General features: G+C 40.5%; 2 protein-coding genes across 3 annotated transcripts in view; one reads left to right on the top strand and one right to left on the bottom strand.

Annotated features, from left to right (window-relative positions):
* Positions 1-25,058, bottom strand: part of LOC135091058 (uncharacterized) — a 56,437-nt gene that overhangs the window by 5,374 nt on the left and 26,005 nt on the right. The gene's annotated exons all lie outside the window — the stretch shown is intronic.
* Positions 354-21,038, top strand: LOC135091057 (beta-1,3-galactosyltransferase 1-like). The gene is given in 8 exon segments (XM_063988400.1): positions 354-436; positions 14,300-14,609; positions 15,316-15,471; positions 17,539-17,755; positions 18,230-18,283; positions 18,286-18,321; positions 18,683-18,867; positions 19,086-21,038. Coding segments are annotated over 8 exon segments (1,095 nt in total). The 5' UTR covers positions 354-395; the 3' UTR covers positions 19,182-21,038.

Raw genomic sequence — 25,058 nt, 5'->3', positions numbered from 1 at the left:
TTTTCTCTCCTTCCTCCCCCTGTGTGTGTGTGTGTGTGTGTGTGTGTGTGTGTGTGTGTGTGTGTGTGTGTGTGTTTGATTTTGTGCAGACGAGACGGAGGAGGAGGAGGAGAGAGGTAGGAATCTTGCCGCAAGGAAGGTAGGAGGAGGAGGAGGAGGAGGAGGAGGAGGAGGAGGAGGAGGAGGAGGAGGAGGAGGAGAAGTTGGAAGGTACAGAGTGGGGGGGGGGGGGAGAAGAAAGGAGTCTTGGGTCCTGGGGTTGGGGATACTGTGGAGAGACCGAGGGAGGGAGGAGTGGAGGGAGAGAGTGGGAGGGAGGAATGGAGGGAGGGAGGGAGGCGGGTTCAGTAGAGCGACAGGACTGAAGGGAGGCCAGTGGAAGTTAGACTGTGGTGATGTTAACACGGCTTGTGAACGTTCACCTTCCTTCCACCAGGTATGGCGTGGGTGCACCTGTCACACACACACACACACACATACACACACACACACACACACACACACAACTACAGGTAATAATCTAAAGTATTAATCCCTTACTTGCTAATCTCCTGAACGTGTTGAGAAGAAATTATTTGTATTTTTTTTGTTTCGAAGTGAATAATGCTGAAAATGCCAGAGAGAGAGAGAGAGAGAGAGAGAGAGAGAGAGAGAGAGAGAGAGAGAGAGACGTTCATGATTCACTCAATAAACGTTACAGGTGGCACAAAAACGTTTATTCACATGTAACAAAACGTTTGATCGTAAGAAAATTTTTTTGTCAATCTACTCGATTTTTTTTTTTTTTTTGAGATTTTTGCTGAGAGAAAACTTTTAGAGACACATTTCTTAAACTAACCTCAGAGGAGACGATGAAAACTGAAAAATAGACGAAATATTGATAACAGGTGTATAAAAGAAAGAAGACAGAGACTTATGTAGCAAAATAACTAAATGACGATAATGAAGGAGAAGAAAACATGTAAGTAGATAAAGAAATATTGAAAACAGGTATGGATAGAAAAAGAGAAGAGAGAAGAGAAAAAAAATACGTAACAAAATAAGCAAATAACACCAATGACAAAAAAAAAATAAAAATAAATAAATAAATAAGAAAATAAGAAATACGAGAGAGAGAGAGAGAGAGAGAGAGAGAGAGAGAGAGAGAGAGAGAGAGAGAGAGAGAGAGAGAGAGAGAATCTAGGGCAGTTTATGAAAGTGAGTCTGGGGAATTTAAAGATGAAAATATAAACCTCATATTCTCTCGCCGCGTGTGATATTGAGATCAGGGAGACAAAGAATAAATACACTGATGGAGAGGGGGGCAACGGAGAGGGGGGCGGTTACCTGTTTGAGTAAGAGAAAAAAAATCTGATCTAGTTTTGCAATGTCTTCTCTCTCTCTCTCTCTCTCTCTCTTACTCCTCTCTCTCTCACTCTCTCTCTCTCTCTCTCTCTGCTTGTATTCGTTTCTCATTTTCCTTCAATTCCTTCTTCACTCTGTTTCTATTTCTCTCATTACGCTCTTTGCTTTTCTTTCTCTTCTTCCTTATGCATGTTTCGCCTTTCTTTTGTATTTCTTTCACCTCCTCCTTACTCCTTTCCATCTAATTACTCATTTCTTCCTCTCTCTCCTTCATTCTATGTTTGCTTCTCCTTTTCATTCTTTCCCTCTTATCCCATGTCCTCCTTTTTCTCTCTGTGGTCCTTCCTCCTCCTCCTCGTCTTCAATGATCCAAACCTCTCCTATAAAAACAAGTGAAGATCTTTGTAAACTTAACTAATGAGTCTTTTGTTCTGTGCGTTTGTCTGGCGTAATTTGAGGCAAAAGAAAATATTTAGGTCAGATCCTGAAAATACAAAAAAGTGAGTGATGAAACTGTTAATATTTTATTGTTGTTGTTGCTGTTGTTGTTGTTGTTGGTGATGGTGGTAGTGTAGTAGCAAAGTAGTAGTAGTAGTTGCTGTTATTGTTGTTGCTGCTGTTATTGTCATTTGTTGTTGCTGTTGCTGCTGGCATTGTTGTGGTTGTTGTTGTTGTTGCTATTGTTGCTGTTGTTGCTGCTGCTGCTGCTGTTATTACCACTTGATGCTGTTGTCGTTGTTGCCATTGTTGTTGTTGTTTATGCAGTTTATTCTTATTAATTTCTTACTGGATTTAGAAGTATCATTAATATTAATTATTATTCCATTTATTTACTAATTCATATATCTATTTCCATATATTTCACACAGTAATGAAATCCCCAAAAGTCATAACAATTAACAAAAATCCTTTGTATCACTCGTATCAATAATCACCGCAATAATTATTGTCTTCATTCTTTTTCTTTCTTACTGTGTCCACTTCTCCATTTTCTTTCGCCCCGTTCATTAACTTATCATTTATGAAAAAAGTGACCTACATTTCTCCTTTCTTTCCCCTCATTCATTCATACATTCATGCAGCAGGTGGTGGGATATGCAAATGTGTTCTACGTTTGTTCTTTTGTTTCCTTCTTTCTTGTTTACTCTGTTCTGTTGCTTTCTGTTCGTTTCTTGTCCATGTTTTCTGACTTTATTCTTTATTAATTTGTGTGAGTGTCTTTGTTGTTGTTTATTTGCTTGTGTGTGTGTGTGTGTGTGTGTGTGTGGTGTGTGTGTGTGTGTGTGTGTGTGTGTGTGTGTGTGTGTGTGTGTGTGTGTGTGTGTTTCATTGTGTACAGGTTTGTTTATATGTAACTGTCTTTTATCATCTCTACTTCTACTGTTACCCTCCACTACTACAACTACTATTACTACTACTACTACTACTTCTACTACTACTAGTACTAAAACAGAACTGTATTGCGGATTCGAACTCGTACTAAGACAAGCAGTACTGACCAGAGAGCCATTTACTTTCACACACAGTTACCGGCAGCTGACGCGAGCACACACACACACACACACACACACACACACACACACACACACACACACACACAACACACACACACACACACACGTATTTAGGTTATGGTGATTGTGTGCGCGCTGTGTGTACGTGTGTTGTGTGCACGTGTGTGTGTGTGTGTGTGTGTGTGTGTGTGTGTGTGTGTGTGTGTGTGTGTGTGTGTGTGTGTGTGTGTGTGCTTGAGTGTTTTCTGCTCTGTAATTTGCGTGTGTGTGTGTGTGTGTGTGTGTGTTAATCTTTTAAGTCAGGATTAAATTGCTTTCACTTGTTTCCATTCTCTCTCTCTCGCTCTCTCTCTCTCTCTCTCTCTCTCTCTCTCTCTCTCTCTCTCTCTCACTCTCAGGTGAGGGAAAGTTGTGAGTGAGAGCTAACTTTAATCGCATATGGGGTAATCAATGACCACTTGCAAACTCTCTCTCATCTCTCTCTCTCTCTCTCTCTCTCTCTCTACTTTCTACCCATTTTTTCACACTTTCTTCACACGCTTAAAAATAGTGACAATTTTTCTTTATTCGAGTATCAAGCAAGCATCATTATCATTTTTTTTGTCATTGTCATCATTATTATCATCATCCTTCTTTTCTTTCTCTTCATCATCACCATCTTTAATTGTTACTTTGCTTCTTCTTCTCACCCTCCTAATCATCACCATTATTGTCATCTTTTTTTTTATTCTTCCTCTTCTTCATCAGTTTATATTACGTAAATCCTTATATCATTAATTCTACGCTCTCTCTCTCTCTCTCTCTCTCTCTCTCTCTTGCTCATCACACTGGAACTGACAACACCATCTTCTCCACCACCATCGCCACCACCACCACCACAACACCCACCACTACTACTATCACAACCATCACCACCATTACGATGACCACCGCCAACCACCACGACTTACATCACTAACTTAACACCACACCCAAGATTTCACCACCACCACCCCCAACATGTGTGTGTGTGTGTGTGTGTGTGTGTGTGTGTGTGTGTGTGTGTGTGTGCCAAGGCCATGCACATACAGCAAACTTCTCATAACTGTTGACCCGATGCTCGTAAAGCTAGTTCTATTCTCTCTCTCTCTCTCTCTCTCTCTCTCTCTCTCTCTCTCTCTCTCTCTCTCTCTCTCTCTCTCTCTCTCACTTTCACATCCACATTGTTTTAACTTTTACAATCCTTTTTGTTCTTATTCACTTCCTCTCACATTCAATCTTTATAATTTTTTTTAATTGAAGGAAGAAAGCAAAGAAGGATTCGTACGAAGGAAGAAAATAAAAGAAATAAGAGGACAAGGAACAGCAAACTAAAGATAACAAGGAGAACAAACGTAAAGAATAACATTCAAGAAAAAATATAAATTCAGGAATGGGAAGAAGAGGCAGGTTGTGGAAAGGAGGAGGAGGAGGAAGAGGAGGAGGAGGAGGAGGAGGAGGAGGAGAAGGAGGAGGAGGAGGAGGAGGAGGAGGAGGAGGAGGTGAACTCCGGTCGTTTACAAGGTCAAAGTAAGCACGACATGGGAGGAGGAGGAGGAGGAAGAGGAGGAGGAGGGCGACAACGACAAGAGAACTGAGAAGTCATGGAGGAAAAAAAATATAAAAAAATGAATGAAAATAAAATAATCATATTGACCGAAAAAGAGAAGAGAAATAATTAGAGAGAGAGAGAGAGAGAGAGAGAGAGAGAGAGAGAGAGAGAGAGAGAGAGAGAGAGAGAGAGAGAGAGAGAGAGAGAGAGAGAGAGAAATGAAAGAAAACAAAAACGAAAGAGAGAAATACTGAGTGAGATTTTGGTCACCTGAACAAACAAAATGATAAGAATAATTCAAAGAAGAAGAAGAAGAAGAAGAAGAAGAAGAAGAAGAAGAAGAAGAAGAAGGAGAAGAAGAAGAAGAAGAAGAAGCGGAAGAAGTAGAAGAGGAGGAGGAGGAGGAGGAGGAGGGATTGAAGGGAAAGACAAATGATAATGAGGGAGGAAAGGAAAGACACAGAGGTCAAGAGGTGATAAGGAAGATAGGAGGAGGAGGAGGAGGAGGAGGAGGAGGAGGAGGAGATGCTGGTCAGTGTTTGAAGTCACGATATACGAGTACTTCATTGATTTCAAGGTTTTTTTTCTCTCTCTCTCTCTCTCTCTCTCTCTCTCTCTCTCTCTCTCTCTCCGGATGTTCTCTACCCAGTAACAGAGAGAGAGAGAGAGAGAGAGAGAGAGAGAGAGAGAGAGAGAGAGAGAGAGAGAGAGAGAGAGAGAGAGAGAGAGAGAGAGAGAGAGAGAGAGAGAGAGAGAGAGAAAGGAGAAAGTCACGTAGGTTTTGTGGTTGTCTTACCATTTAAGGAACTTTCAACCCGTCACCATCACCACCACCACCACCATCAACAACATCAACAACAGCAACAACGAGATTTTTCTTTTTTTCATCACCTACACAAGTAACATTTAAAGTCAATGTCACCACCATCACCACCGCCACTACCACCATCACCACTATCATCATCACCACCATCACCAACAACAACAACAATTTATCTATTTAGTTTTTCATTATTTCTACAACACAACTAACATTTAATATCAATGTCACCACCACCACCACCATCAGCCAGTCAGTGATGCCAATTAAGGACTAAAATAGTTCTGCCGACACAAGTATCACAAGTACAATTTTCTGTTTGGTAACACTGATTACTCGCTTCTCTATTTGTGTGTGTGTGTGTGTGTGTGTGTGTGTGTGTGTGTGTTCTTCCACTGTGCACGTTTACGAGTAGGTCAGTTATGTCAATGTACGTTTCTCTCTCTCTCTCTCTCTCTCTCTCTCTCTCTCTCTCTGTGTGTGTGTGTGTGTGTGTGTGTGTGTGTGTGTGTGTGTGTGTGTGTGTGTGTGTGTGTGTGAGAGAGAGAGAGAGAGAGAGAGAGAGAGAGAGAGAGAGAGAGAGAGAGAGAGAGAGAGAGAGAGAGAGAGAGAGAGAGAGAGAGAGAGAGAGAGAGAGAGAGAGAACAAAAACAAGAGGAAATACCTAAAACTAACAATAAGGATACAAAATAAGCGAGAGAGAGAGAGAGAGAGAGAGAGAGAGAGAGAGAGAGAGAGAGAGAGAGAGAGAGAGAGAGAGAGAGAGAGAGAAATGAAGATGTGCAATCGGTTCGTCTTTTACCAGGTCGAGGTGAGCTGGAGGAATGGAGGGAAAATATGGAGGAAAGAATCTGATGAAGGGAAGGAAAGAGAGGCAAGCGAGAGACACATGGATGGAGAGAAAAAGGAAGACAAAACCTCCTCCCCCAAAAAAAAGTTGCAATAGATGAAAGAAAAGAAAAGAAAAAAATAAGTAGAAAGAGATTAAAAGAAAAAAACAGAAAAGAAAGAATTAATCCACTAAATACGAGATGAATAAAAAAAAAAAAAAATACACGGTCTCATTTCTAACCCACATACATCCGAGACACTCCAGGAAATCAGGCGACGGGAAGCAGGGAGGGAAGAGAGGGAAGACAGAACAGGCGGCAGATGGAGGATGGGTGTCTGGGGTCACGAGGGAAAGGTGGGAGACGCGGTAGGGAAGGTGAAAGGGAAAGGTGAGTGGGACGAGGCGTGGTGGCAGTAGTAGTAGTAGTAGTAGTAGTAGTAGTAGTAGTAGTAGTAGTAGAAGTGGTAGTGGTGGTGCGTCCTTCCTCTACTTCTCCTCTACTACTTCTACTATTACTACTACTACGCCTTCTATACCTAAGATAGTACAGTCATTTCGTAATTACAGGTAAAAGCAGGTATACTTAGAGTTAACGAAGAGAACACAGGTAATATTAGAAAGGGTACAGAGAGGTTAAGGTGTAAACGGAAGACACAGATGCAGGTAAAAGGTGTAAATAGACGAAGGAGTAATTATAGGTAAACACGAGTGAATCTAAGTCAGGTAAGTTGGGAACAGGTAAGTGGGAAGGGTAGAAATTGGAAATGGTGTAGGTAGATGTGCGTATTCGTAGGTAAAAAAAAAAAAAAGGTGTCAATAGACGAAGGTGTAATTACAGGTAAACACAGGTGAATTTGGGAGGTTTCTAAAGAGCGTACAGGTAATTTGAGAAAAGGTAAAGGCGGGAAAGGTAATTGGAAAAAAAAGTAGGTAGATGTGTGTATTTGTAGGTATGTGTGTTAATAGACGAAGTAATTACAGGTAAACACAGGTGATTTTTAGAGGTATAGGAAGGTAAGAGTAGGAAAGGTAAGAAATGGAGAAGGTGTAGTTGATGTGGGTGTATCTGCAGGTAAATATAAGTGTGGTTGAAGAGTTTTAAGAGGTGTGGGGGTAAGAATACGGAAGAAAAGATGAAATTGTAAAGTTGTGAAATGGTCTAAAATTATTCGGATTGGTTATTTAAGTTTTAAGATAAAAGTGTTGCCTAAATTATTATTATTATTATTATTATTAATATTATTATTATTATTATTATTATTATCATCATTATTATTATCATTATTATTATTATTATTATTATTATTATTATTATTATTCAGAGAACAAAACAACAACAGCGATTATAAATATTTCAAAATAGAAGAATGGAAATGGAATCACAAACAGACTGACAAAAGAGTAGGAATGAAATCGCAAAGAGACACACACACACACACACACACACACACACACACACAGACAAACACACACTGAAGCGGAAACAAATAATAAAGAAAGTTATTTACTACATCTTTGTTTTACGTTAGAAAGATGGAGGGTGTGGTTGAGAGATGGAAGGAGGAGGAGGAGGAGGAGAGTAAAACAAAGAAAAGTTAACAATAGACAAATCAAAATATGAAACTACTTAAGAGAAAATTGTTCATTGTTAAGAAGTAGAAATATGATTTTTTTTTTTTATCATCAATTGTTAAGTTCGAAATTAGTTGCTGGATTGAGGGAATCATTATTAACCTTTATGTGCGGTCTTCTCCCTTCTGGTGGCGCTGTATGGACGGGTAAACAGATGTTGTGTGGAGATCGTAGAGGAATGAGTGTTAGAGACAAACCTTTGATAATCTTTTGTAACATTAACACAGGCATACAGTTGTTGTTATTGTTGTTGCTGTCGTTTTTGTTGTCGTTGATAGTAGTAGTAGTAGTAGTAGTAGTAGTAGTAGTAGTAGTAGTAGTAGTAGTAGTAGTAGTAGTAGTAGTAGTAGTAGTAGTAGTAGTAGTAGTACTAGTAGTAGCAGCATCAGCAGCAGCAGCAGCAGCAGCAGCAGCAGCAGCAGCAGCAGCAGCAGCAGCAACAGCAGCAGTAGTCGTAGTAGTAGTAGTAGTAGTAGTAGTAGTAGTAGTAGTAGTAGTAGTAGTAGTAGTAGTAGTAGTAGTAGTAGTTGTTGTTGTTGTAAAAAAATAATGAAGACTAATGATTACGTATTTACTATCAGGAAAGAGAGGAGACATTCTAACAGGTAAACAAATTTCTGTCCCCATCAGAAATAGACAATTACAATTCCTCAGCTTTCAGTGAATAAATCTTCCCGAGGACACATTCTCTTGAAGCACCATCACAGGTAAACAATTTCCAGTATCTATGTGAGGGATAATAATGTTTACAAGAAGAGATACCAGGTTATGTCTGACGTTAGTTTATGCCTTTGTCCTTCAGTTTTGTGATGTCTCGTGGGCGTGGCAACACTGCTAAGGGGGAGTGTAGGAGGATGGGGTATGATTCTGGCTACACTTGTCAAATTTGTCTTTATCTTATGTTGCTTCTTGTTTTTCTGTCTGTCTGTGTGTGTGTGTGTGTGTGTGTGTGTGTGTGTGTGTGTGTGTGTGTGTGTGTGTGTGTGTGTGTGTGTGTGTGATGTTTGCTTGGGAATGAGTGTTAATGTGAGAAAACATTAAAATTCTCGTAAAGTGGTAATAAAGGCTCTCTCTCTCTCTCTCTCTCTCTCTCTCTCTCTCTCTCTCTAAAACACGCATCTTGAATAGTGTACACTCAGGTGATTTGCAAACAAATTTTATTTTCAGAAATGACTGTGTGAGACTCTCTCTCTCTCTCTCTCTCTCTCTCTCTCTCTCTCTCTCTCTCTCTCTCTCTCGTCAAATCAAATAAACTATTCTAACCTTGACGTGACATATCCAGGTAAATACGAAATCACCTGTAAATTAAAAAAAAAAAAAAATACAGGTATGAATCATTATGACGACTAGCCTCGGTAAGCTCACGTCTACCACCACAGCAAGTTACAGGTCTGGAGATAAGAGAAGTACAGTGATAAAAACTTGAAAAACTTGTTTAGGAGTGATGGCCAATTAATGTGCCTGCCTGACTGTCTACCTGCCCACACACCTGTCACACGGACACCTAAGGTGGATACTGTTGCTTCTGTTATTCTGCGATTTTGATTTCCTTGTGATTGATTCTTCTTAGGGAAATAAAAGTGTTCACAAGGATATTGTTACTCTAGTTCCTCTGAGACATAAAAAACATAAGAAATTAAGGTAAGCTGCGAGAAGCCATCATGCCTAACCCTTTTCACTTCCATCCTTTTATTTAATTCAACAGAAACTTTTTTTCAGAATAGTGTATCTAAGTAGTCACTCTTTTCTGACTTGTGAACGAGTTAAGATAGTTAGGAAATACAATTTATAAAGATATTCGTCAAGCTTTCTACTTCAGTGCTTTCTTTTATATTCAGCAGGTAGTTAGTCTAGTGTAGTTAAAGACAATCACTCTTCCCTAAGGTCATTAACTAGCTTGGAAACTAGTCGAGATGGTTGCGAAATACAATTTATAAGGATTTCAGTCAAGCTTTCTACTTCTACACTTATTTTATATAAGTAGTGAGTTAAGAGTATTATGGTTAAACACAGTTAGTCTTCTCAAAAGCTACTAACTTGGGAACGAGTAGAAATAGTTAGGAAATACAATTCATGAAGATAAAGCTTTTTATTTTCATCCTTTCTATCTAACAATTAATTAATTAGTTAAATGTAATGTAACAGTCCAAGAACTTCAGAAAAGATCTGTACTTCTTATCCCTTTTCATAATCCCTTGCAATTACAGAACAAAGGAAAGTAAGTAAAACCTGTAAAACTAACTGGTTACAGAAAACTCAAAACTTTTCAAAACTAGTTGTTAATTGCCAGGACTAATTAGAGTTTAATTTTTCGTCGTTTTCACTCTGCTAATTACAGCTACTTTTCTCGGCGTCAGGGAAGTAGAAAAGGAAATAGGAACAGAACTAAGTTATGAAAAGAGGAAAAGGGGACAGGAGAAAGTGATAAGGGGAATTGGTAAGAGGAAACGTCATGGAATCAGGCATCAGGAAGCCAACAAAAACATGCCTTTGTCTAAACTTCCTGCAGACATACACACACACACACGGACACATTATCTCTCCTCCTCCTTCTTTTCTCCCCCCCCCAAATGCACACAGACTTTCTCTCTCTCTCTCTCTCTCTCTCTCTCTCTCTCTCTCTCTCTCTCTCTCTCTCTCTCTCTCTCTCTCTCCCTCCTCATTTTCCTTCTGTTCCTTCACACACACTCCTCCACACACACATACTCCTCTTCGAACTCTTCCTTCCCCTCCCTCACACACACTCTTCCTCACACGCACATACTCCTCCTCTTCCAATTCTTCCTCCATCTCTTCCTTCCCCTCCCTCACACAAACTCCAGCCAGTCACCTCACCGTCCACTAACCCACATGCGATCACAAGGAGCAAGATAGGAACAGTTAAGGCAAAAACGAGGCACAAGACTGGTTAGAGAAGAAAAACGTGTCCACAGCGGGGGTGAGGGACGAGAGAGACCTTTTGTATCTCTGTATTACTCTCCGCTTTCGTCTTCATAGAAAATGGATTTATTGGAGCTTGAAAGTCGGCGTTTTTAAAAGGGACTAAGGGAGTTGTTGAGACGTTTGTTTATGTTTTCTTTGTTTTTTTTTTCGTTTCTATAAGGTTTTCTTTAAGGTTTCTATAAGGGTTTTGTTTATTCTGGTGGTTTATTGGTTGATTGGTCCAAGTTTTAGTCTTCGCGAGTGTTTGATTATAGAAGAACGGGTTTGGTTAGGTTTCGTGGTCTCTCTCTCTCTCTCTCTCTCTCTCTCTCTCTCTCTCTCTCTCTCTCTCTCTCTTGAGGTGATAGTATACAACCAAACGTGCACACACACACACACACACACACACACACACACACACACACACACACACACACACGAGTAAGCAGTTTAATATTCCATACACACACACACACACACACACACACACACACACACACACACACACACACACACACACACACACACACACATAAGCAGTTTAATATTCCATACACACACACACACACACACACACACACACACACACACACACACACACACACACACGCACACATGTATTCTTGCCCTCCTTTCACACACACACACACACACACACACACACACACACACACACACACACACACACACACACACACACACACACACACACATACTAGCCAGCAGGTTCAGTGAAAGGAAACATTGCCTAACCTCTCGGACCCTTAATGTAATCACGAACCACACAGGCAGATAGGTAAAATGCAAACTACCTGTAATTAAGGTGTAATTGCGCGTCCTTTGCCGGAAACAGGTGAGGCTGGGAGTAATGAGGGAGCTGTTTGTTGTTATGCTTGTTATTTGAGTGAAGAAGAGAAGAGGAGGGAAAACATAAGAAGAACAAGCAGTAGTATTAGTAATAGAAATAGTAGTAGTAGTATAAATTTTGATGTTGTTATTATTGTTGTTGGTTCTTAGGAGACTATTTGTAATAAGCGGTTTAATGTGAAGGAAGGGAATACAAAGGAATACAAAGGAGGACCAAACAAAAAAAAAGTCTGTGAGGTTTTAATTAGAATGTATACGGATGCAGGATGGATGAATGGGTGGATGGATGGATGGATGGATGGATGGATGGAGGGAGGGAGGGAGGAAAGAGATGAGGAGAAGGAAAAGAGGGAAAGGAAAAGGGAAGGAAGGAAAGGAATATAGATTAATTTAGGATATAATGTTTACTACTACTACTACTACTACTACTACTACTACTACTACTACTACTACTACTACTACTACCACCACCACCACCATCACCACCACCACCACCACCACCACCACCACAACAACAACAACAACAACAACTACTACTACTACTACTACTACTACTACTAAACACTTTCCAGCTCTCCCTCCCAGCACCCAAGGCCACTCTTCCTCCCACACACACACGCCCTCCTATGTTACTCTCCCTTCCCTCTCCCTCTCCCTCAACTCCTTCTGGGACTAACTCCATACTCTCCCCCTCTCCCCCTGCCTTAATGTTGCCTGTTCACTTTCACTCTCTTCCTCCTCCTCCTCTTCTTTCTCCTCTTCCTCTTTTTTGGGTTTGTCTTACTGGGAAGATAGATGGAAGGTGGAGAGAGGAGGGGAGGGGAGGACAAGGGAGGGGAGGTAAAGGGAGAGAAGAAGGAAGGTGAGTGAAGGAGAGGGGAAGGAAAGAGGATAGGGAGAGAGAGAGAGAGAGAGAGAGAGAGAGAGAGAGAGAGAGAGAGAGAGAGAGAGAGAGAGAGAGAGAGAGAGAGAGAGAGAGAGAGAGAGAGAGAGAGAGAGAGAGAGAGAGATACCTTTTGCAATAAACTTTCCATTTCTACTACTACTACTACTACTACTACTACTACTACCACTATCACCACCACCATCACCCCAACAACAACTGAACAACTGCCACCATTGCCACTGTGTCAACCCAGACAGCCACGTGGTTAGCCTGTTAGTGTGTGTGTGTGTGTGTGTGTGTGTGTGTGTGTGTGTGTGTGTGTGTGTGTGTGTGTGTGTGTGTAGGGTCTGGTCATTCTATTTATTTTCTTGGTCGTCCTTACTTTCTTTTTTTCCCTCTTTTCTTTTCTTTTCATCCAGCCTTCAACGAGGGAGAGGAAAAAAAAAGCATCTCAAATTTCACACACAAAAGAAAGAAGAAAAGAAAAAAAGAGTTGAAAAAATAGTACTTTTTTCATCTAATTGTCTTTACTTTCACAATCACCGCAAAAAATCACTAGAGAGACCGTGAGGGGCACACACATACACACACACACACACACACACACACACACACACACACACACACACACACACACACACACATACACATACACTTTCTACCTATTACTGTTAAAGTTAATTTGCTCTAACTTTAATTATATAGTCAAGAAATTCTGTCTCTTTGAAGTACCGAGAGGAAAGGGAGAGAAAGGGAGAGACAGAGGGAGGGAAAGAAAGAGAGGAAGGAGGAGAGATGGGAGGAATGGAGGAAGAAAAGAAATTAATTTAAGAAGAGTGTGGAGTGCAGAAGGAAGGAATGCATGAATGAAATATGAATAAAAGATAAGAACAGGGTCATAGATGAAGAGGAGGAAGAGGAGGAGGAGGAGGAGGAGGAGGAGGAGGAGGAGGAGGAGGAGGAGGAGGAGGAGGAGGAGGAGGAGAAGGGGTAATGAGATGGATATGAATGATAAAAGGGAAGAAATGGAATGGAAAGAATGGACGGAAGGAGAGAGAAAGGATGAAATGGAAGACACAAGAAAAGAAAGAAGAAAGAAGAAAGAGACAAAAGGAAGATAAGAATAAGCTAAAAAAAAAAGTAAAAGAACTAAGAAAGACAAAAATAGAAAGAGAAAAAAGGAAATAAGAAATAAACGAGAGGAAAAGGAGAGGTAGTAGTAGTAGTAGTAGTAGTAGTAGTAGTAGTAGTAGTAGTAGTAGTAGTAGTAGAAGTAGTAGTAGTAGTAGTAGTAGTAGTAGTAGTAGTAGTAGTAGTAGTAGTAGTAGTAGTAATGAGAGAAGGGAGTGACTGCGAGTAGGAAAGTAAAAGGGAAGAAAAGAAAATAAGGAAAAAGGGCGAGAGAAAGGAAGAGGTGGGGAGAGGGGGAAAGTGGAGTAAGAGGAGGGGGAAGAGGAGGAAGAAAAGTGGATTTTCAAGGATGTGGTAAGTGGGAACGGTGTCAAGTTGTGGTAGAGTGATGGAAGGGCGTGGCAGTGCGGCGGGGCATGGGTGGGTATGGAGGAGGAGGAGGAGGAGGAGAAACAGGAGGATGGAAATTGGAAGGTATGGTCTAGCTGATGTGAGGAGGGAGGGACTGGAAGGGGTGGAAGAGGAGGAGGAGGAGTCACAGTCGAAAGGAAACAACAAAGGTCTTTCAAATTCATCTCATTACCCAGGTGACCTTCTCTTGCCTCTCTCCCTCCTACTCTCACCCTCTCATACGTAAGCTACAGATGTGCTCCCGCGTTACTTTACCTTACCTTTACCTATACTTGTCTATACTTGCACCGGCCAGAACCTAACCTAACAAACGTAACACAACATAACCTAAGAAACCTAACCTAACCCGCTTCTTCTGCGTCTCCCACAGAAGCACGAACGGCAGCAGGTGGAAGGGAGTCATCAAAATGCCAAGGAAACCAAGACTCCCCGCTCTTCTCGCCTACGTGTTCTTCATTTCTCTTGGCCTCCTGTTGTATGTGGCTGCCAGGGGACCACAGCAGGAGATAGAGGGCGTGGCGGAGGAGTCCTGGAGTGCTGGGACGGGGGAGGAGGCCAGGGCGCAGGCGGAAGCAGGCAGGAGTGTCAAGAGGAGAGGAAGGAACAAGGAGCTGCCTGCGAATCCTCATGATTACCATATGATGATTAACAAAGCGAATCTGTGTGCTGGTGAAGAGAAGGTGAGAGAGAGAGAGAGAGAGAGAGAGAGAGAGAGAGAGAGAGAGAGAGAGAGAGAGAGAGAGAGAGAGAGAGAGAGAGAGAGAGAGAGAGAGAGAGAGAGAGAGAGAGAGAGAGAGAGAGAGAGAGAGAGAGAGAGAGAGAGAGAGAGAGAGAGAGAGAGAGAGAGAGAGAGAGAGAGAGAGAGAGAGAGAGAGAGAGAGTGTGTGTGTGTGTGTGTGTGTGTGTGTGTGTGTGTGTAAGGGCGTGACAAGTGAAAGGTTGTCATTGTCTGGGTTCCTCAGGTGTAGTGATGAATACAACAGGTGTAACGAGGCATAACACCTGCCTAGGGAAAAGAGGGAACGAACACACACACACACACACACACACACACACACACACACACACACACACACACACACACAAGAAAATATATAATGGAAAAACAAAGAAAACACCAACACATATACACAAGAACAAAAGAGAAAGGCAAATATAACTAAGAAAACACAGTAAACGCACATCATTTAATAATTTAACACTCAATTCCAACTAAAACACAAATGCACCTTATTAATTAGAGATGTGAAAAAAAAAATCGAACACAAATAACCACTTAGAAAAAAAAAAGAAAAAGAAAGAAAATTCACACTCTTTAACCACCTCATTTTCTATCCTCCTACCACACACATACACCAAGTAATAACAGGTGTGTCGTCCCTACAGGTGTGGCTATTGGTGGTGGTCAGTTCGGCCGTGCCAAACTTCCTGAGACGGCGTGCCATTCGCGATACCTGGGGAAGTACTAGTGCCTTGTCCCCGTCCAATGCTAAGCTGGTGTTTCTTCTTGCCAATCCCAACGACAGTGAGCTTCAGAGACAGGTGAGGCAGTGAGGTGCAACAGGTGAGGCGGTGAGGGGCGACAGATGAAGTAATGAGGGGCGACAGGTGAGACAGTGAGAGGTGACAGGTGAGGCACTGTGGGGCGACAGGTGAGGCTGAGACAGCGGAGGGACGAAAGGTGAAGAAGAGAAGGTATTAGAGGAAAATGGTACATGATTGAGACAGTAAGGGATGATAAATGAGGAGGAAAAAGAAGGAAAAATATCAGAATATGGCACATGGATTAAGATACTGAAAGAACGGAAGGTGAAGGAGGGAAGGTATTAGAAGAAAATGGTGCATGACTACGGCAGTGAGGACAAGATAAGCAAGAAAGAAAGGAGGATATAAGATGGTATATAGATGGAAGTACTGAAGGGACGAAAGGTGAAGAGAAAATATTAAGAAAAGATAATAGGAGCACATGGACTTAAAGGCACTTAGAAAAAAAATGAAAAGTAGGGAAAAAGGAGAAATTTATGGGGAGAAAATGGAAAATGATGAAAAAAAGGGAAAGTAGACAGTGAATATGAATTACCGTTCTCCGAAGAAAAAAACAAACAAAAACAAGGGAACAGTAGGAAAAAAAAGCATGGAAAAAAAAGAGAAAGAGGATGAAAAGGAAAAGTTAGAGGATGAAAACGAAAAAAAAGAAGAGCAAAAAAGAAAGAAAGAGAGGAGGAGGAGGAGGAGGAGGAGGAAGAGGAGGAAAAAGAAAAAAAGAGAAGGAAGAGTAAAAAAGAAAGACATGTACAAAAAGAAAGAAGAGAAAAAAGAAAAAAAATTGGAAAAAGAGAAGGTGGAGGAGGAAGAGAAAAAAAAAAAAACAGGAAGAGGAGGAAAAGTAGAAGGCAAAGAGGAGGAGGAGCAGAAAAAAAAGACAAAAGAGAAGGAAGGGAACAAAGTTAGCTAATTAAAAGATCAAACCAGATAAACATAACAAAGAACTAGTAAAGTAACAAAAAACGAAACTCAGTGCAGACCTGGGTAACTAATGACTAATAAGAAAGTAGAGAATCAGGTAAACGTGCAGGTAAAACTGAGAACGAAAAAAAGAACAGGTGAGTGAGTGAATACCTGATATGGATAGACAGGTAGACAGGTGAGTGAAGGGGAAAGGTGTGTACAAAGATAACAAGACAGGTAGGAAATGAGGTGAATAGGAACACAGGTGAATATGTGATAAAGAATGAGGATGAAAATATAATACAGTAATGAGAGGGAATAAAAGAGACTGAGAAGAGGAGACAACAGGTGGCCCATCTCTCCTCCCTCTTCCTCCTCTTCTTTCATTGTAAATAACAACAGAGTAACAATGACAAACAATAGTTACGGTTTCTCTCTCTTTCTCTCCCGCCATAACCCTTTCTTCTTTGTGACATTCTCTCCTTCATCGAGTTCTGCAGCCCTTTCTTTCTTATATCTGGCTTATTATTTAGTTAGTTTTGTATGTTTGTTATCCATTCTTCATCTCTCCTCTTATCTTTCCTTTTTTCAAAAGTAACAAGTAAATCTAAGTCCCTCTTTTTTTCACTTTATCATCATTTCCCTTTTTATCTTTTGCTTTACTTTTACTCTTCTTTCTCGTAAGAGGAGGTAAATGATTTTTTTTTTTTACCTAATCATCGTTTTTCTCCATCTCTCGCCTTATATTCAGGAAAAAAAAACATTAGCCTTTTTCCTTATATACTTCCTTACACTACATAAAAAAATAAAATAAATAAAAATGAAAAAAATAAATAATCCTTTCCTTTTTTTTTTTTTTTTATCTAGACTCACTTTCTAACAAGCCTCCCACCTTCATTCATCTCCACTCTCACTTTTCCTTTTACTTTTTTTCTCTCTAACACACACACACACACACACACACACACACACACACACACACACAAAATATTGCTTACTTCCCTTCTTAATCTCTATTTTCAGCCAACAAACTCGCCTGGAATTGCAAAGTCCATTCTTTTTATCTCCTCTCTTGCAGATGCTTATAACAATTCCGTACATTGCTTTTAGTGGTATGAGTTGTTGCATGTCAAAGTGAAAGGGTTAAATGAACTTCCTCAGGTGGTGGAGGAGTTCAGGACGTACGGGGACATCCTGCAGGAGGACTTCGTGGACTCCTATATGAACCTGACCCTGAAAAGTGTGATGGGACTCAAGTGGGCATCCACCTACTGCAGCCAAGCCCAGTACCTCCTGAAGACTGACGATGATATCTTTGTGAACGTGCCTGTGCTTCTCACTTATCTGCAGGAGGCCTCCAAGACACGCTGGATTACAGGTGTGTTTATGGGGGGAGGGGGGGAGGGAGGGAAGAGGGTGAGAGGAAGAGAGGGGAGGAAGGAGAGAGAGAGAGAGAGAGAGAGAGAGAGAGAGAGAGAGAGAGAGAGAGAGAGAGAGAGAGAGAGAGAGAGAGAGAGAGAGAGAGAGAGAGAGAGAGAGAGAGAGAGAGAGAGAGAGAGAGAGAGAGAGAGAGAGAGAGAGAGAGAGAGAGAGAGAGAGAGAGAGAGAGAGAGAGAGAGAGAGAGAGAGAGAGAGAGAGAGAGAGAGAGAGAGAGAGAGAGAGAGAGAGAGAGAGAGAGAGAGAGAGAGAGAGAGATAGCACAGACAGGAAGCCAAACACAAATAGACACAAACAGACAAAGACTTTACCTAACAGAAATTTAGCACAAACACTCTTTAGTAACTCTAGACTCCAAAATTCTACAAGATACCTGACATCCGGTTGTTAGTGTAATGTTTGTTTCTCCTTCAGGTTGTATCAAGCAGAAGAAAGCTTTCCGCCCTGTCAACGCCGTGCCTGGAATGCCACTCCCCCCGCACACCCTCCCTTTGTCGCCGGGGCAGGTATGAACACACACACACACACACACACACACACACACACACACACACACACACACACACACACACACACACACACACACACATACATACATACATACACACACGTGAATAGTAATGACAGGTGATAATGATCATAATGATGATGATGACAGGAGGAGGAGGAAAAGATGACAACAACAAGAATAAAAACAACAACAACAACAACAACAACAATAATAATAATAATAATAATAATAATAATAATAATAATAATAATAATAATAATAATAATAATAATAATAATAACAACAACAAAACCACCTCAGCATTAACAATAACCTACCTTAACCTAACGAAACCTAACCTAACCTCCCGCACACAGGTTACGTCATATCGGGGGACTTGGTCAAGGAGATGTACGAGGCGTCCTTGGAAACACGTCCCATACCTGTTGAGGACGTGTACATAACAGCACACCTCGGCAGGAAAGTGAATGCCCACCCGCCTATACACGACGCGCGTTTTACCTGCGGCGAGAAGGTCATGGATGATTGTGATTTGGCCCAGGTGAGTCACGGAGGGACGGAGAGAAGGAAGGGGAAGCAAAGGGGTGGAGGGAAGGGGAGGTGGGGAAGGGAGGAGGGGATGGGGAAAGAGGGGAGGGAGTGAGAAAGGGTTCCCGGATCACCACATAGGGCTTGGAAATTGATACGGATCTTTCATGACCTCACTTGACCTTGTATTCACGTTTGCTGAACTTAATGACCTTGACTTTTCTCCTCCAGGCGTTCACTGGTCACCATATCGGGCCGGAGAGGATGTACCGAGTCTGGGAGAAGCTGAACCCAAATGGCATCACAAGTCCCTGCTTCGATTTCTAACAAGACCCCCTACTGGTGGAAATTCAAGGTTCCTTATCTCGTACTGGTGAAAATTTGTGCTTCCTCATCGGCTATTGGTGGAAAATCTGGCTTTCTTGTCTCCTTTTGGTGAAAATCCCGACTTCCTCATCTCCTATTGGAGGAAAACCTGGACTCTTCATCTCCTATTAATGGAAATCTGGTTTCACTTATTGGGCGAAATTTGTGCTTCATCTCTTACTGGTGGAAATTTGTACTTCTTCATCGCTTATCGGTGGAAATCCTGTGTTGTGATTGAAGGAAGCCGTTGTGTGTCTGAGTTGTGATTCGCCAGAACTACTGTCTGTGTGAGCTTTGATTAGTGAAAGTGGTGAAGTGTTCTGAGAGGAGAATTGTATGGTGTTTTATGAGTAATGATTGGTGAAGAATTTACTGTCTTTCTTATGGTGTTGTGGTGCTGACTGGTGAACCTCAAGTGTCTTACTAACTAGAACTCAAGACTAATAAGACTGGGATATACTGGAAATGTCCGGGAAAGCAAAATGACGACAGGTAACTGGAGGACAATATTAGGTATATTACGTTTATCCATCGCTTTGTCTGGTATGAATAGTATTACAAGGTATGTTTGGGCAGTAAGGAGAGTCCAGTCACATAGCCTGGTATTTTGAAATGCTTTGCTCTCTCTCTAACCACGAATATTTTCAAAGGCCACAGAGATAATTACCAGGAATCTGAAGTGTTTCTCTTCTTAATAACGTAGAAATCTTATAAATCTGCCAGTGAAGACCGTAAAAACACTCTTAAAACTCGTACAACTTCAACTAGAGCCTTTTAAAAGTATTCGGGGTGTGGCCCATAAGTGTTTTTGAATACGGGTCACAGAGCAATGCTAAAGATCTTACAGGAGTAACAATGACAATGATAATGATGCTAAAATAGTGCATTGTGTTGAGTAAGGAGTCCAGTTATGTCTCAGTTCAATGATAAAAATCTTCCACAAGTGACAATGATAATGATAAACAGTGCATTGTGCTTTGTATGTTAAAAGAATTATATATTTTTTTCTTATATTATCAACAGGCCAAACTTTTCACATTCATTCCTATTTGCTATTTTTTTTCTGTTTTCGTCATCTCTTCCTCCTCCTTTATCAACTAGTCCTTTCTCCCTCATTTTCTCCCTATTATTATGTGTCTATTAGGTATTTCTTTCTATTTCTGACTGTCTTCGCCTCTTCTTTCTCGTCCTCTACCAACTCCTCCCGCTCTTATTTTCTCTCCATGATGTGATCTCTTGCATGCTATACACATTGTCATTATGGGTTGTATGTATATATATATATATATATATATATATATATATATATATATATATATATATATATATATATATATATATATATATATATATATTAGTTTTCTCGTATTTTACTCCATAACAATCACTTCAGTAGTTATCAGGGCTTACTTCTGACACTGATAGTATACACACACACACACACACACACGCATACACACACACACACACACACACACACACACACACACACACACACACACACACACACACACACACACACACAAAGACTGCAGTGTTTTAGTGAAGGAAGCTGTGAATATAATCTAGTCATCAACACACACACACACACACACACACACACACACACACACACACACACACACACACACACACACGTAGTGTTGTATAAATCCTTGTATGTATGTATCTTCTCTACGATGGTGTATAATGACCTTGAATTAACTGGTTGTATGAATAATGACGTATATTTCTATGTCACGAGGGTTGTATGATACAAATATACATAATGTAAAATGACAGAAGAATATTACATGTATATTGGATAAAAAATGAGAATTGTGGTTTTAATTCCCATCATGAGACAGCCAGACGGACAGACAGATAGACAGACAAACAAACGGACAGACAGGCAGACAGACTGGGAGACACACAGACAAACAAACAGGCAGACATACATATGTACTATTAACTCCTAATAATGACAGCTATCTTACAAGACGGGAACAGAATGATGTGGTTGTAGAAGTGTAGTAATGAGTGCGTTAGAAATATTAGAGTAAAGGCGTATCATTATTAAGCAGTGGATGATTTCATAAAGTTCAGAAGCTGTCGGTGGTAACGAATGAGTAAGAAATGCAAGATCCCGGTTAACAAGCTTACGGTAGTTGTCAGGTGAGTCTCCCCATAAATGGTCAGTTTTCTTTCATATTCCCAAGTTACATTTTCTTTTAGGGGGGACACAAATATAAATACTGCACATTTTCTTTAGAATTTTTTGTGATTCTATGGAACATTCTACAGAGAAGCAGATATACAATAACAAATCAAGCCCTTTTTTGTAATTTCCCCACCTGTTAACTTATGATTTCACCTAGGCTCTCGATTAGTTTTATCGTCATTATGAGAGAACGAGCAAAAAAGCAACAATTTTAATGGCAAATGCTTATAACATTGAAATACCAAGTGAAACCAACTTCAGTCTTCCACTAGCCACTGGCCACTCCCCGTCTTTCACTCTTCAACTCTCTCTCTCTCTCTCTCTCTCTCTCTCTCTCTCTCTCTCTCTCTCTCTCTCTCTCTCTCTCTCTCTCTCTCTCTCTCTCTATATATATATATATATATATATATATCTTCACTAAAAAAATCTTTCTTCTATTTTCACACACACACACACAAAAAAAAAGGATCAACTCTTCTATTTTTACTAAAAATATGTAACTACTTTCAATTTATATGTGTTACCAATAATAATATATCTCAGATAATATTTCTGTTAATAATAACACAAAGCTGAAATATTTTAATATGAAAATTATCTGAAAAACCTTTTATCTATTAAAAGATATTCTTCGTACATAATGAAAAAAAAAAAAAAATACGAGTGTTTAATCTGTAAAATAAAAATTAAGAGTGAAGAGAATTTCCTTACCTCTTCTTAATTTCCTCAGGATTTACGATGAAAAATAGTCACATTCCTTCATTCCTCATTATCTATTTGCTATTAGTTCACTTTTATCGAGTTTCTCAAAGGGCAAATAGAGAGTGAAAGAGAGGGGAAGAGAAGGAAAAGGAATGTGGGAGAGATGAAGGAATGAAGGAGTTGGAAAGAAGAAACGGAAAATGAATGAGGGGAACGTGAAGGAAAGAAGAGGTAAAGAATAAAAGAAAAAGGAGTGAGGGAGAGATGAAGGAATAAGTGAGAGATGGAGAAATGATGGGAGAAGTTAAAAAGAAAAGGAAAAGGCGGAAGGGATAATAAAAGAACCTATGAAGGAAGAGGGAGGGAGAGGGGGAAAAAGTGAAGGGAGAGCACTGAGGGGAGGAGAGGGAGAGGGGAAAGAGAGAGGGGAGAGGGGGACAGTTACTGCTGCTTGATGTTACAGCCCCTCCCTCCCCTCTCTCTCTCTCTCTCTCTCTCTCTCTCTCTCTCTCTCTCTCTCTCTCTCTCTCTCTCTCTCTCCGATGGTGCCAAAGCGAGGTAACGTGAATCTTAGAGCAAATATCTCACTCCTCTCAACATGATTATCTTTTTAATTACATTTGCCACCCTAGAGAGAGAGAGAGAGAGAGAGAGAGAGAGAGAGAGAGAGAGAGAGAGAGAGAGAGAGAGAGAGAGAGAGAGAGAGAGAGAGAGAGAGAGAGAGAGAGAGAGAGAGAGAGAGTGCAACAGAAGGAAAGAACGTATCCACAATAACATAACGCCTACATAACAGTGCCAACTACTACTACTACTACTACTACTACTACTACTACTACTACTACGGCTACTAGTGCTGCTGCTGCTGCTGCTGCTGCTGCTGCTGCTGCTGTTGCTACTACTACTACTACCATCATACACTCCTCTGCTTTAGTAAAACTTTCAAAACCCATGAATTAACCATTAAAATTTGACAATAACTTTCTAAAACCACTTATGTATGTTTATCTGTCTTTTCTTAATTAATTAACGCACCTTCGTATTTCTGCCCAGCTGTTCAGGGAAGAAGGATGTTACCTGACGTTAATGAACTTTGGTGAGAATGTTAACAGGTAGTAAAAGTATCACTCAGACCTTGTATAAGTAGACATATTTTATCTTCCTGTTTAGTTCGAGTGAAAGGTAAAAATTGTAGTTTCCTTTTTTTACCCTTAGTGTTTATGCAAGATGAGTGAAAGAGGTTTTATTTCTTCAAAGACATACCAGACTATTTCTATTCCTTACCTAGTAACATTCCTCCTCCTTCTCTTCCTCTTCTACCTTGTGCATCACCTTCTCTTTCTCTACTGCCTTGTGCATCACTTCCTCCTCTTCCTCCTCCACCGCATCCTCCTCCTTCTCCACCTTCTCCACTACCACCTCATACACCATCTGTTCTTTCATCACTACCTCCTTCTCTTCCTCCACCATCTCCTACACCTCTTCCACTTCTACCACCTTCTATCCCTCGTCTTCCTCTTCTTCCTCCTCCTCTTTCCCCAGGTGTGTCTTTACTCAACAGGTGCATGACGTAAGCATTCTCTGTTTACTCAGGGTTACTGTCTGACACCTTCCCCGCTGCTGAGGTGGTAACACTGACGAACCCCCAGAAGGTTTATTGTTTTTCTCGTTTGGTTCTATGATGGTAACACTAACTTTTTTTTTTTTAAGACGAGACAGGAAATATGCTTGACTTTAATCTTATTTAATTTAAAACACAAGTTTATAAACACGCAACACATTATAATTAGTTATGTGTGTGTGTGTGTGTTCTTGTTTTATGGTAGGTAACAGAAACGCAACACAGGAATTGAGTTATGTTCTTAGTGCATTCTAATCAATACCGAACAGGTAAGAAGAGAAAAAAAGATAAATAAATGAATAAATAAATAAAAAAGTTGAACATAAAAACAATAAATATATGAATCACTTTCCAAAAACTGGGTACGAAAAAACTTGCACTTTGAGAAAAAAAAATACCATGACATCTTTTTCCGAATGAGGTGACTGACGGAGATGTAAATAAAGATTTCCCGCCATTTTTCTTCCTTTTCCCCACTGTCCTTGATGCTTGATGGTGATTGGCTGAGCAACTGTGACGAACCTCTACCTCTCCCGTGATTGGCTGATTCTATTCGAAACCTGCACGATGACTGGTTCATGCATTTTTTTTTCGTTTTTTTTTTTTTTTTTTTTTTTTTTTTTTTTTTTTTGCGACTGGTGTATTTCTGAGGATGACAAAATAAAGAAATACAAAATGAGATAAATCTATAGACGAATGAAAAAAAAATTGTCAAAATGAAAAAAAAAAATAATAATAATAATGAATCTAACAGAAAACATGAAAACAAAGAAAATAATGAGAACAAAAAACAAAATGAAAAAAACAAATAGGAGTAAAAATATGATTCTAACAAAAAAAAAAAAAAAAGAAAAAGCTAGAAAGAAAAGAATAAGAGATGGAAAGTGGAAAGGAGAAGGAAATATGAGAAAATTATAAAAGTCTGACTCAGCGGTAAAATAAACAAAAATGAGCGAGGAGAGAGAGAGAGAGAGAGAGAGAGAGAGAGAGAGAGAGAGAGAGAGAGAGAGAGAGAGAGAGAGAGCATGGTAGACTATTTCCAGAGCATCGTGGATCCTGCTATTTGAGGCCTCTCTCTCTCTCTCTCTCTCTCTCTCTCTCTCTCTCTCTCTCTCTCTCTCTCTCTCTCTCTCTCTCTCTCTCTCTCTCTCTCTCTCTCTCTCTCTCTCTCTCTCTCTCTCTCTCTCTCTCTCTCTCTCACCACCTTCCTACTCGTTTCTGTTGACTAAAGTATCTTGGTATGCACTAGCTCACCCACTCTCCCTCTCTCTCTCCCCCCTCTCTCACCCTCCCTCTCCCTCAACACCCACCAACTCTC

This window comes from Scylla paramamosain, chromosome 36 (assembly GCF_035594125.1).
Source record: "Scylla paramamosain isolate STU-SP2022 chromosome 36, ASM3559412v1, whole genome shotgun sequence".
In the NCBI taxonomy this organism is placed as follows: Eukaryota; Metazoa; Arthropoda; class Malacostraca; order Decapoda; family Portunidae; genus Scylla; species Scylla paramamosain.
Note: the sequence above shows the minus strand (reverse complement) of the source record. Positions and strands in the feature narration are given on the sequence as shown.